Source organism: Pogona vitticeps, chromosome 4 (genome assembly GCF_051106095.1).
Source record: "Pogona vitticeps strain Pit_001003342236 chromosome 4, PviZW2.1, whole genome shotgun sequence".
NCBI lineage: Eukaryota > Metazoa > Chordata > Lepidosauria > Squamata > Agamidae > Pogona > Pogona vitticeps.
In genome coordinates this window covers 59178222-59192628 of record NC_135786.1, presented here as the reverse complement: position 1 = coordinate 59192628, position 14407 = coordinate 59178222, and the positions used below count along the sequence as shown (strand labels likewise).

Below are 14407 nucleotides of genomic sequence, written 5' to 3'. Positions count from 1 at the left end.
GATAAATTTGCAAGCTATGCTAGCATGTAACCATTCATATGCTCAGGTTCCCATATGCCTATATCCACTTTTGCTGATCTAATTTCTTCTTCTAGGTACTTTGGGAAGTGTCTCCTTTTCAAAGTAGGAAGTAGCTACTGAGTATACAGGATCTCTTAGGAACAACAGTAGAAGGGCGTGCTAATGCCGGTAGCCTTCTCTCAAGCAAGCCAAGGCAATTCGGGGAGGTTTCCAGGGCCTCTGCAGTTATCAGCCTTGGCTAGAAGACATAAAAATGGAAACCATTCTCACAAGCTAATGTGATACTTCTTAAATTTATATGTTCCTTTTAATCTTTCTAGGCCAATCTATATTTCTGTGCTCTAAATTCAGGTGAGGATTAACTTTTTAGCATGTTGTAGAGCAGGACTGGAGAGCCTGTGGTCCTGGCAGATGTTGTTGATATTCAACTCTGTTCAACCTTGGTCAGTATGAGCAATTGTCAGGGATAGTGGAAGCTGGGATGGAACTATATTAGTTAAGGCATCATTCCGCATCATTGTACAGAATAGTACAATGTATATGTAAACAGACAGTAGTGCTATAGTTAATAGTGTATTATGTGCCATCAAGTGAGAACTATCTTACTGGACTCAATGATATATAGGGTCCCTTCTAACTCTGCAGTTCTAAAATTATAGCAACAGGGCTTTAAAGATATATGGGATATTTAGGTAGTGCTTTTATCCCAGCATCCCCCAACCTTTTTTTTGGATCGCAGACCAGTTGAGGGGTAAGGACTCCATTCGCGGACCGGTTCGGGGGCACCCCTATGCTCACAGGTGGGTGTGTCACCCCCACGGGTGGGCGTGTCAAGCTTGTGCACATGAGTGGCACGCCCCTCATGTTCGTATGTGACATGCCCACCTGTTGGGCGAGCCCAGGGGAGGAGGCAGGCTCGCAAAGGAGAGCAGGCGGGCTGTGAGGGCTGCGCGGAGCCCCCCTTGCCTTTGCCCCATCGCCCTGTTCTCCCGGCCAACAGAGCCTGGGAAATTCAAATGGCCTCCCCACTGGGCTCCTGCCTCCTGCCACAGGGTCTCTCCGTGCTGCTGGCTTTCCAGCCAGGCTTCGGGAGGCTGTGCTGCCGTTCGCCCAGGCGCACGAGCAAGCGCGCAGGCACAAACAACCTTTGCGGGGGTAAGTGCGTGCAGGTGGTGGTGGGAGGTCTGTCTTGGTGGCCTGGTTGGGCTTAAGCCACAGACCGGCAATGGGCCACGGACCAGGGGTTAATGACCTCTGTTTTATCTGTTCCACCCACCACAGTGAGTTTCCATGTCCAAGTGGAGATTCTAACCCAGGTTTCCTAGTTCTAGTCTATCACAACACCACACTGATTAGAGATGTATTGAATTGCAACCTAAACTGTATTGCTGGACAAAACACAGAGCTCAGCCTCTTATTATGAGATCTGTATGTGAAGGGATTTTAGATACCCATAATAGGGGCAACAAAATGCTCTGCTGAATTTTCGTGAGGACATATTTTCACTGTTGATAACAGGTTTTTAAAATGTGTCCTACTTTTGACTCCGTTCCAATTTCCCCCATGCTTGTTTACTGACAGTATTTCCTCATTCTGCTGCCACAGAAAATAAAGAATTGAATTTGCATCCCCAAATCCACCCCCCCCCCCCCCGGCAAAGTAATGTGGTACAAAGAAGTAACATCCAGACTGGGATGTGTTTCCTTGTGTGGATGTTGAATTGATGTATGTACTGCAATTTTTTTCCAGTGGGAGACATTATCAGTGGGCACTCAGCTTTATGGGGGATTAGCCTCATTGCACCAGTAGTTGGGGATATATCTTCACTTACAAAAAGCAGAAAAGAAAATGTGGGGTGCAGTAAATATATGTTTTATTTAGTATCAAAGAAATTGTGAAAATGGCACCCCCACCCCAGGTTTTGAGCTATTGCTACAATGGCCAGCATCATTTTGTGTAGTTCTGTCTGTGCAATGCCAGTGAGGTCATCAGCTGTGGCAGATTTCTCCTAAGTAAAGCGTTAACAGGTGCATGTACTGCCACTACCCCCAAATCAAAAAAGGAACTTTTTCATTCATAGCTATTTGCTGTGACTGGTGATGTCACTCCTGTTGCACAGCCAGTGCTACATAAGATCATTCTAGCCAATAAATTCATTCTTTTATATTACTGGATATATTGTGTATGGGATTAAATTGTGCACAAGAAGAGACTACTTTTGCACTAAAACCAATAAAAGGGAATTGGAAGCTTACACATTGCTAAATCCATCACAATCTGAAGCTGTAATTCTATGCACATCTATGTACAATTCTATGCACATTTATATGTGGTTTACTAAAAACATGCATGGGGTCAGGCAGAATAGTTTATAGGGAGGTTGTTTAGTTTAAGGGGACAGCTTAATATCTCCTCTCCTCTAATAGCAGATCTCCTTTATTCTGTAAATATCTGGATTGGTGAACCCTGGAGCCTTGCCTTGATAGACGCAGGTGGCCAGAGAGAGGAGGCATCTGATACAGACACTGCCTGACAGTGTCAAGCCAAGTCTCCCTCTCCAGTGGGAACAGAGCATGAGATCACTGTGAAAACCATAAGGAGAGCAGGCTTGTTTCAGGGCACATTGCCAGCTGAGGTCACATGGATGAAAGAATCAAAACTAAATCACTGGTGGGAGGACCAAGAAGAGCAAAGTACCCTCTGTGTAAAGGTCGGAAATGGGAAGGAACAAGTGGCAGTGCTCTGTGGACTCTAGCTCGTGGCATGCGATTTAAGGCCATGGCTCCATCCCCATCAGTTATATGCCAAGCTGTTGAAAGAGCAGCTGTGAACTCTAAGAAGTACTTTCCCGGGAGACATGCTGCTGTTGGCACATGCAGTCACTTAGAATACTGCTGGCTATGTTTCTGCTGGAGTGCCTGCAGCTAGGAGAGAGGACTAGAGCCAGCTTGATTTGTCAGCTATTCAGCATTAACCCACATGGGAAAGGCTCTCTGATGCTCCTTCTCAACTCTGGTCTGTAGGGCTGCTGTTAGATAAGGACAACTAGAGAGGAAGAGTGGTGCAGAAGAGAAATTGTACAAAACTGCCTGATCACTTATATACATTGTCTATAACAGCTTCAGGATAAAAGAGGGAATATATATACAGTATTCCCTCTTTTATCCTGAAGCTGTTATAGACGATGTGTCATTAGAAGAGGGAAGTCTTTAACTGCTAGAAGTGTCTGAGTGTAGAGCAGAAGCTTGAAGCCACAAGCACAGGAATCCTTCCAAGTCTGATTTCTGAAATGTGAAAGTCTGTCTGAATTATGTTTCTCTAGCACTAATGGGTTTTCAGCTCTAATCTCAGACTACCTATGCATTTGTTTCTGCCCTCATGAGCCTAGTTTTGACAAGCACTGTAACTAAAATGAGTGTCAAGGAAGTAGAAATAAATGAAGGCTAGCAAGCCTTGAGTAGTGTGTATGCATGGATGTGGTAGCATACAAGCAGGAGAGAGTACAAGGAGGAGGGAGGGGAGGGGGGGGAGAGAGAGAGAAAGATAATTTTCAGTCTCAGAACCAAAAGGGAAGAGAACAGTGTGTTGCGAAGATAAGCACCTATTTGCTGGGAGGAACATGAACTTTACTTACCTATAGTCGGTCCTTGCTGGAGCAAGACTCTCTTCTTTTGCCCATGCTCTTGGGCTTGTTAGGATGCTTATGTCACATTCTCCTTCTCCTGAAGTTGACTGACGGGGCATTTCACAAAATGTGGCCTGAGGACAACGTAAAAATCTATCCTCTTTCTTCCCTGCTTGCATTTGTCTGTCAAGCAACAGGTGCACCTCCTTCCCTCTGCCTTCCACCTGATTCTGCATCTGATAGGCTAGTCGCTTGTGCTGACCTTTGCCCAGGCGGGCAGGTACATTCTCGAGCTGGGTGGAGGTGGAGAGACAACCTGCTGTTGTCCTTGGAAACATTCCAGCTTGGTGACTATGGGCCCGAGGGAAGCGGAAATAACATTGCTGGCAGAGCAGGGGGAAAGAGGATATACATTACAGGCAGAGGTAAGCAAATACAGAGCTAACGGAGACATACGTTAACCCCCACAGGACTGGCTAATTGCAAGACAGCTGGCATTCCATCCCTCTCCAGTAAGAGCAGAGTCACAATTTGTTTCTTGTTGATGCTAGCAGGAGTTCTCAGGGCAATATTTAGCGCACAAGGGGGCACCAGGACTGAAGCACTCTGTTCATTTATGTGCCACTCCAAATATCGGGTGCCCTCAGTAAATCAGGAATCTTTGACCTATTTCTCAGAAATAAGAAATTTTCTTGGGGGATAAAATGAATTCCTCTGTTGGCCTTGAGGAAAATAATAATCTTATAGAATGGCAGAGCTGGAAGGAACCCTATGGATCATTAAATTCAGCCCCTGTTAAGAAGAAATGCTGGGGAATCAAACTCCCAACCTCTGACTCCACGGCAACATACCTAAACCACTGACCTATCCAGCAATTCCTACTTGAGTGGAATCTCTTCTCAATTCTTGGGCTCCAAGCAATAAGTAACTGTGGCCAGATCTCTATGCCAAAATTTATAATTTAAAGGGCTAAGGGTTTTTAGCCAGCTTTAGTACTAAGTATCTTGTTGATAGGGTCTAAATGACAGCAGCAATGCAAATGGCTTTTCTTCCTGTAAGGAAGCTGGACACAGGAGGGAGCGGTCTCCTCCATCATTTAAATCTGAAGGGTTTGAAACCTTTTACACCTCAGCCCAAACGAAGATAACAAGAAGGTAAAGGCAGGAAAGCTGAAGGAGAGCAGAGAGGGAACATGTTGGTGGGTAGCATTCAACCAATTATGGAAGGCTTTCCAGTGAAGGGGGTGGGGGAATGGGAAGAGGAGATAAAAGGGGAGGAGGAGAGAGGGGAAGAAAGATGAGAGAGGAAGAAGAGGAGGAAGATATCCTGATAGGATGGGGATGGTTGGAATTGGAAGATCCTTGGTCCCGTGAAAAGTCCAAAGGAAATTCCTACTGAAAGAGACAGAGGTGAGAGAAATATAGACCACCACCCAAGGTGCACACTGAGGGACCATGAAAGGAGGGACGAGGAGAGGAGAGGGGAGGTCTCAAGGTCCAACGTGGGGAAGCAGAACCACTGAAATGGACCATGTTTATATACCCAAAAAGGAAGGGTCCTTGGAGGAGGGTGGTGTGTCAAGAATTGAGCCCTCCTGGACTGACACCCCTAGAGGGTGAATGGGCTTGATGTTCATGTTGTGGAACTATCTGTGCAGTCCAGACCAAATGACATCAGCTGATTTAAATAGATGACTTTTCACAGGTGACAGAGCTGCAACAGTACTGTACCTGCACTTCAATGCAGCTCAAATCCTACAGGTGTTACTAGAACAATACTTGGATGAATACACATCAAAATGCAAATTGTGTTCCAAAAGCGAGACGTTTCTTAGTCCCGTGGAGACAAAGCAGAAATGCATACATACTTTCCTGTTTAGAAAACACAACTTGCAGTACTGTCATGATATGAGCGTAAAGGTTTGTTCTGCTACCTCAGAATCCAAAGGAAAGTTGTATAGTTGACATGTCTAACAAAAGCAATGTTACCATTTTCCAGCTTTTTATGAACAAGCTCTAATTCAGGAGCAATCTTCTTGCAAATACTGCCCTCTAGCATAACCAGTTCTGCAGCGAGATGGGTTTCGCTCTGCATTGTTTATCTTTATTCTCCAAACAGGTTGAAGCAAACTCCTCCTAGTGTGTTCTGAAGTGGCATCTTATGAAATGTGTGTGTGTGTGTGTGTGTGTGTGTGTGTGTGTGTGTGTGTGTGTGTGTGTGTCCCTATGAGCATGTAGATACACTTCTGAACACATCATAGGAAAAACTACTCTCCTAAGGGGAGCATTTCATCTCAATGAAGCTAATCCTAAATAATGAGTGTTTTTTTTTAAAAAAAACTTGTCAGAGGAAGATCATGACAGCCATTTGGCAATCATCAACAAATGACTGAATCACATCTGCTTTCATCACAAGAATAACTGATGATGAAATGTAAATGATCCAGCATTCGGAAGCATATGTAGCAACCTTTAGTTTACAGAGGATAGCCCAAGCACTTTGGATAGCAGGTATTGTAATTAGTGCAGATTTTTTAAAAAATTATATATTTTCATAATTTAGGAAGTATCTCTTATTTTCTCTTCCAAAATCATTTATTAAAAATTATTATTATGGAATATTTCTTTGCGCACAGAGATTGAAGCTTTATGTTTTAGTTAGTATCTATTATTTTCAAACCAGAGCTTGGATGATTTGAATCAGCGGTCTAGAAATCCTGGTGGTTCCAGGAGCCCGTTTTCTTCCCGGGGACCCCCCAGGGCTGCACAGAGCTCCGAGAAGCCACAAAAAGTGAAACTAAAACTGGCAGGATAGCCACAGCTGGTTTAAACAGTGGTGGCAGCTGTGCCATGCTTTAAAAGGTGACTCATTACTGTTGAGAACTTCATGTTTAGCCTTTCCCCCCCAACAATAGTAAAAAAAATTGTACGAATGACCAGATAAAGGTGGGCTGGGGATTACAAAGACAATCTTAGGTGGCCCTCAAACGACACTTTGGCAACCCGAGTCTTCATGAGTCTCTAAAGAACTTACTGAAAATTGAAAAGGAACTCTGGTGACTGAATGATACTCAAAACTGAAAGTCTCTATGGTGGTCAGTCCTTGTGACCCAGTGATTAATTGTTGAATTGTTCAAGATTGTTGGGAGAGTAAGAACAGACGAAATAAAATATTTCTTTACCCAGCATGTTGTTAGTCTATGGAACTCCTTGACACCGGATGTGGTGATGGTATTTGGCCTAGATGCCTTTAAAAGGGGATTTAACAGATTTCTGGAGGAAAAGTCCATCGCAGGTTACAAGCCATGATGGGGATGTATAATCTCCAGACTTAAAAGGAAGGTACCTCCAAATGCCAGATGTAGGGGAGGGGTATCAGGAGACAGGTATCTGGTTGTCTTGTGTGCTTCCAGAGGCATCTGGTGGGGCCACTGTGAGATACAGAGAGCTGGACTGGATGGCCCCTTGGCCTGATCCAGCAGGGCTCTTCTTATGTTAAGATACGAGCCTGCCGTACTCTAAGATCAAGCCAAGAGGCCCTTCTGAAGGTGCCATTCCTGAAAGAGGTGAGGGGGATGGCATGTCAAAATAGGGCCTTCTCAGCTGTTGCCCCCAACTTTGGAATGCCCTCCCTATAGAGATCCGCCCGGCTCCAACACTTTTGGCTTTTCGGCACCAGGCAAAGACCTTTCTGTTTAGCCAGCATTTTAATTACAGTGGTGCCTCGCATTACGACGTTAATTAGTTCCAGCGAAATCGCTGTAGAACAAAAACGTCGTAATGTGAAAAGAAAAAACCCATTGAAACGCATTAAAACCCGTTTAATGCGTTCCAAAGGGCTTGAAACTCACCGTCCAGCAAAGATCCTCCATAGGCCGTTTTGAAACCGGCGATCAGCTGTTGGAAAATCATCGTTTTGTGAAGAATCGGTTCCCGAAGCAGGGAACCGATCATCGCAAAGCGAAACTCCCCCATAGGAAACATCTTTTGCGATTGCAAAAACTTTGTCGTAATGCAATTTCATTGTTAAACGGGGCAATCGTAAAGCAAGGCACCATTGTAAATTGTAACCTTTAGCTGGCCATATGAGCAGCAGGATTTATTAATGATAAATTGACTGTTTTAATACAGGGTATTATTATAATATTGCCTACTTTAATGTTTTCTGAAGTTTTAATATTGTTGTACACCTCTCAGAGACCATTGGTAATGACGCGGCTAAAAAATCTTGTAAATAAATAAAATCAAATAAATAAAAAAAATTATAGATGTAGGCAACAAGGGGCCTGGGAGCTTTATCTAACTCCCAGGAAAGCCGACCCCTCTCACAGTCTCAGATCCTAAGGATGCCTTTATTATGTACCTCAAGAGATCTTCTTTGATGTAAGCTGAGGGGAAAAAAAAGAACTTTAATTGAGGAGTGGGTGATCTCAGTGGGGCTGAAGGATATTTTTTCCAGTTATGCTGGCAGCTGAAGGACTGCACTCCCAATGAGTGGGCTAAAGGGGAGGGCATGGCAAAGAGATTGATGCAATAGGTTATTAACAGGAAAAATGTGTCAAACTTTAAAAATATGGGTTTTGAAACTGGATAAGCCCTCTAAGTAAATCTTAATGGCAAAAAAAAAAAAATCCTGAAAATTGGGGAGGGGAGCTTAAGCATAGCAAAACTGTGGTTCTTAGTAATTTTTTTAAAAAAATTAAATTTCCGGGGTTGATGAGCTCTGAGGGCTGGAAAAGTTCTGCTGGAGGCCATGTGCAGCCCAACTGTGCTTTAAACTAAGCCCCCCCCCCCCCCGTGAATAGTTTGCAAGGAATTGGCTGGCAGATAAAAGGAAAAAAAAAGGTTTCTTAGCTCTTGTTCAGCGTGAAATGCAGTCTATTAAAAATCAGGTCCTGGCCAGGAGTCTTGAATTAGTGTTCTGCCGCCAGTTTGTAGATCTGAATCCAAGTTGTTGATATCCTTTGAATCAAATGCTCTAGATTGGTTCACCCTGTGCTTAGAATATGCTCCCAGTGCTTCCGATGCAATGCATTTTGCCTTCCTAAAACTGTAATACCATTACACTATTAGGATTGAGTGTGCATGTGATTGTGGAAGGAACATTGTTGTATAGGCTCTAAGTAGACAGGTCACACAATTAAGGACTGATAGCTCTCTGGTCCAGCCCATGGCCATTTACACTCTGCCCTCCATTTGTGGGTATTTTTCTGAACAGAGATTCAGAAATGCACAGATTGTCACAGAGGTAGGGGACAGAGCAATCTGGAACGTAGAGGTATACAGGGTTGTGCATGCTTTAATTTGCACATGGAATAGATCAGGTGGGGTCCACATACCCTATTTTGAACATTTTGATACTTATACTGTACAACCATTTCCTTAAACATTGTAATTCAGATCTGCAAATCAATGCTCCCTAATGCATACAAGCCCTGATATAAAGTCAAATGATAGGAACCGAATCTATAAAGTATGAGGGAACTTGATGGTTTGCCCACTTTTTAGGAAAACCTCACTATTGTTTCCATTTATTTGTGCACTTTCTCAGTTTTGGAGTGTATCATTGGGTGAATGAGAGCACCAAGAGTAAGACAATATTACATTCTGACAATAGGGTCCATGTGGGAGACACAAGTTGGGTTGCAGAGCTGGAGGGATGGATTGCATGAAGGGAGAGTAGATTCAGAAGCAGTAGGCAGTGAACTGTGAAGGACTCCAGGATGAGCCACAAAGGAGACCCAGATGTGAGTTAGTCTATACATGGATGCAGTGTTCTGTGATTAACAAGAACAGCTGCTTGATTAAACTTAAATACAGAGTATTCTAACAGGGACTCTGGTAGACAAAGCACAGGTCGGTGGCAAATAGAAAAAGCTGTACCATTTTCAAGCAGTCCTCTCTTTCTCAGACCTGTTCAAGACAGACCATAAAATGAGAATATGCTGTGGGGAGCATGTCCTTTCTGACATGTCTGTTTGCATCAATGTAATGCAGGAGGCCCCTGTCTCCAGTCACGTTTGCCCTGAGTTGACAGAACTATGCTATGTACTGTAGTAGAGATGTGACTTCAATTATCTGTAGCAACCTTCGTTCCTTGAAGCTCTCCATGCTCTTTCACTTGTTTCTTTTGCCTTAGAAACTGGTGACACATTAGTATGAGACAGATAAACGCAGTCTGACTTGTTTATTGTTTCCTTTCACATTTACCTCCTTCTAGAGTTAGAGGTGTTTAAAAGAAAGACTGCCCAAGAAAAACCCACTGTGGCCTGAGGTCAGGGTCAGTCCTTGCTCCAATTACAGATGAAGAGCAGAGCAGATCAGTAGAGCTATGGTGTGGGCCAGCTTCTGCACAGGTCACTCTGTAAGTATGCCACTCTTTCTGTCCCTGTTTAACATGGGAAGCCTTCCACCTGACACAGGTCGGTGTGCAAGGGCCTTTTCTTGTCCTTCTCTAAGGTGTTTGATTTCCAACCGTTGCATTTCAATGATCCTCTCTGCTTCTTCCTCTGGATTCAGCCGCTGGATGGTTGGACCCTCACGATCAGGTGAGATAGCTGGAAGAAATGGAAAGTCAGCCTGTTTGATAGTAACTGTAGAAAATGCTTTGAAATAAGCCAGATTGAGACATCCAGAAAAAGAGAACTGACAGAAAGGAAACACATGTGTTCTGATGTACTTGGTAATATGAACAAATCACGAATCAGCATTGTAGATCAACTGGGCTTATGGAAACCACCTGGTCAAAGTCCCCATTCCATGTAACCTAGGCCAGAAACTGAAGTTTGAAATAGCCTATGAATGTTGTTATGTTCTGTCACATAACATCCAACTTAATGGTTTTACCAGGGCAATCTCTCAGTGAGTTTCCATGGCTGAGTAGAGATTTAAACCCAGGTCTCTTGAACCCTTTCCCTCACTTTATCTACTACATTCCACTGGCTAGAAGAGGAAAATCCTTCACTAAGGTTAGTGTCTGAATGTCACAGTGTAGCTTCTATTACTTTCAGGATTATGCAGATTAATTTGCTTTGTTTGGTCATTGCTCATCAGGATTTAAGCATGACATTTCTTTCAGGTTTGATTTCACAAACCTAGGGGGACAGTGTCAATGCTCTTTTCGTCAATCACCTTTCTAAAACAGTACTGAGATTTCAGTTCTAATTAGAGGCTATTTCTAACATCTGACTTTAGATCAAAGAGTGCATCAGTGTCAAAGTATACAGCATTCATGTACACTACAACTTTGTTGGAGGCAAACATGATGAAACTGGGGCTGCTGTACTTTGGGCACATGATGAGTAGCAAAGTGGAAAAGGCAATGATGCTGGGAAAAGTTGAAGGCAGTAAGAAAAAAGGAAGACCAAATATGAGATGAATTTATGCTATCAGGAAAGCCACAGACTTGAGTTTACAAGAACTGAGCAGGGCTGCTAAGGACAGGATATGTTGAAGATTTCTCATTTATAATGTTGCCATTAGACATAGGCTATTTGTATTTGTATCCCTGGGGATATGAATACAAATTGCAGCACCACAGCAGGGAGTCTTCCTGCTCAGCTGAACGGTCGGCTGTGCAGAGAGGTGGGGAAGTGCCAGCCGGGCTCCTTACCAGATTGGCACAACGACAACAACGAAGGACCCAGTGCTGCGTGGCAACCAGTGAGTGCACTGGCTGGTTCTGGGTGGAGAGAATGGGCCTCTGTGGCACCTGTGGTGCTGCTCTTCATATTCATATGCCCCAGGTTACAAATATGAATAGCCTATGTCTAGTTGTCATAGTTGGAGGTAACATGATGGCACATCACAAGAGCAACAACAGAGCGTTGTTCACAGCCCACAGTTTTGTACAGACTGCTTTTGAAGCATGTATAACAACTTAAGTCTTGGGCTGGATGAACCAGTTTGGTTGGTCTATTTGGCCCACGGCCTGGAAGTTCCCCATCCATGACATATGTGAGTTAAGTAAAAATATTATATACAGTTTTTATAAGTATTTAAATTAGTAAAATTATCTGACTTTTAACAGTTCAGTACTAGCCAGATTTCCATTTTGTAACTCAAAAAGCTTGAATCTATTCAAACAGCATACACAGATCCAAAAAACAGATAACAAAAAAGGAAAAGACAGAAATACTTTTCATCAAAGACCAGAGGACAGGGCTGAAGAAAGAAATAAGCACCTGTGGATTGTACTGATTGCTTCTTGCGTTTTCTAAGAAGTCCCAAAGTAGACTGGAGATCATGAACTTGAGTGCGAGTGACCTTCAGTTCTCTCCGCAGCTCATTTATTTCTTTAATGAGGCTCACGTTTTCCTGTATGATTAAGATACAACACAGCTTGAAGTGGTGTCTTTTCCATAAAGTATCCCTATAAAATCTTACAGAGATGTCTACTGTGCTAACTGGAGATTTTTGACCAGTCACAACTCCAATGAGCTTATGTTCTCTATGTCTGATAGAAATAGAAAGCAAGTGGTGCCTTAATATAACAAAAGGAAACACAGAGATGCCCTCATAGATGTCTCTTGAGACCAGCATGGTCCTTCAAGCCAGATGTTGCATGGATAACTGGCCCCTGCTCAAATCGTAGATGGGCTATCATGGCTTGGGTATATAAAGGGCCTTTACAGCCTAGCCTCCCTGTGATGGAACCTGCAGGGAGGAATGGTAGACGTTCCCTCTGGAAGGTGGTGGTAGGGAGAAGCCACTATCCTGAGTGGCACAAATTCCTTTTGTGACCAGGTCAGCGTGTTATCACATTTGATAAGGTATTCTCAGAGTAGTAGGTTTGTAATTCAGGCTGTGGCATATATTTTTCTTTTGTGTGCTCATGGCTCCCACTAATCTAGTGAAATAATATTTATAAATTAGTATACAAGTGCTTATGCAGCAAATTTCCCTCTCAATACCACTGGCATGGTAGGCAAGTGTTTGTTGATATACAGAACAACAAGAGCTTCTCCTTCTTGCTCCTCTCTTACCAGTGGCCGAGGTTATCACAGCCATTGTGGTTTTGGATATAACAGCTCTGAATAACGACTGCTACTTTTATGTACCGTAAATCCACTTTTCACTTATGGCAACCATAAAGGTATTTTTGAGGTATGTGAAATGTTCAAAGGAACAGTTAACCACTGCCATCTCCCAGTGAGTTTCCATGACCAAGCAGCCATTTGAACCCAAGTCTCCCGAGTCTTATTCTGACATTCTATCCCCTATGCGATCCTGGCTATCAGAATAAATTTTTGTTGTTGTTGTGTGACAGTCAATCATTTCCAATATAATAGCATTAAAAAACAAATGAGATGAGGGTTTGAGGGAACCCATGCCCTTCAGAACCCTACACTGCCTGCTCTTATTACATGTTCAAACAAAGTTCCACCATATTGTTTTCCAGTACCTCCCAACTCAGGACATACTTGGCAATTGCTTTTCATACTTGCATGCAGAAACATTTCACATGGAGTAAATGGAATTTCCAGTGCACAGATGGAATTTCCGTATTGGAAAAGCAGACCTGCCCCTTTCTTGTGCTGGTACCTGCATAATGCGCACATAGTCTGCACGATGGATCTCGCTTTCCTTTACCACCTTTTTCTTCAGTGTAGCCAGGTTGCGCTCAAGATGCTCTCGCTGCCTTGTATACTCCTGATGCAAGTCTGTGTCAACTCCAACAATTTCCACCTGCAGCAGGAAAGGAAGTGAGCTCAAAAGAGAGAGGATTGAGATTCACTGTTGAGAAGGAAGACTGCTGACTTACCATGTCTGCCTTCTGCACATACTTTTCATAGATATCCCTGATGCTTTCTTTTAGTTTCTTGGGCTCCTGGATAAGGCCCACACAGTCGTGAAGGTCAGTTTTAAATCGTTTGACAAGAGCTTCCATGTCTCGCTCCTGCAGCCAGAGAAAAATGAAAAAGCCTGATTCACCAGAATGCACTGTCTGCTGGCTAGGCCTTACTGCTTCAGCCCGGTCCTACAATACTACAGTTGTGCCTCGACTTACGAATGTCCCTACTTACGAACATTTCGAGTTACAACCAGCTCCGGCTGCAAAAATTTTGCTTCTACTTGCGACTGGAGCTTCCAATTACAAACAGAAAAAGGCAGGGGAAAAAGGCAGGAAATTCAAATTTCTAACTGTAGGTGGCGACAAGTATGCTTCTTTGTAGCTCTTTCGCCCCAGCAGTTCAGGGGTCTCAAACTCAATTTACCTGGGGGCCGCTGAAGGCAGAGTCTGGATGAGGCTGGGCCACATCAGATTTTCCGCCAAGTGGAGCAAGAGCCTGAAGAAGCCGCCCAGGAGTTTCCATAGCCCTGCTGGGGCTCCGAGGAGGAGGAGGGGCACACAAGCCCTTGTTGCTGGCCACAACCCCCTCCGGCTCCTTCTTCTTCACCACCACCACCACCAGCAGGAGGAGGATGAAGAAGCGGAGAAAGGAGGGAGTGTCGGCGACTGCCTAGTGGGGGCGGGGGAGGGCATGACATAAAATTAAAAAAAAAACCCTCACAGAATTTGCCTTGCCAAAGGAGAAAAGCCCGCACCAGTACCTGCGAAATTAAATAGAATGGGGGGGGCACAGGTGCACACATGTGCATTTGCGCGCATGCACACACACAGAGGTCCGGCAACCTTCCTCTGAGGGCCCCCTCAAGAAAAAAGGCACACTCAGCAGCAGAAGCTACCCCTATCACTACAGAGGAGCAAACTTTGCAAGGCGAGTCCAGGTAGCCTCCAGAGCCAAGGCGGCTGAAGCAG

The 14407-nt window shown here is 44.0% G+C and overlaps 1 protein-coding gene across 1 annotated transcript in view; it reads right to left on the bottom strand.

Annotated features, from left to right (window-relative positions):
- Positions 1–9815: 9815 nt before the first annotated feature.
- Positions 9816–14407, bottom strand: part of CFAP57 (cilia and flagella associated protein 57) — a 29484-nt gene continuing 24892 nt past the window's right edge. The window contains exons 19-22 of the mRNA XM_072997501.2: positions 13409–13543; positions 13189–13332; positions 11829–11961; positions 9816–10202 (exon numbers count right to left, since the gene is read on the bottom strand). Coding sequence (XP_072853602.2) covers positions 10003–10202; positions 11829–11961; positions 13189–13332; positions 13409–13543 — 612 coding nt within the window. The 3' untranslated portion in view covers positions 9816–10002. The remainder of the gene's footprint in view (positions 10203–11828; positions 11962–13188; positions 13333–13408; positions 13544–14407) is intronic.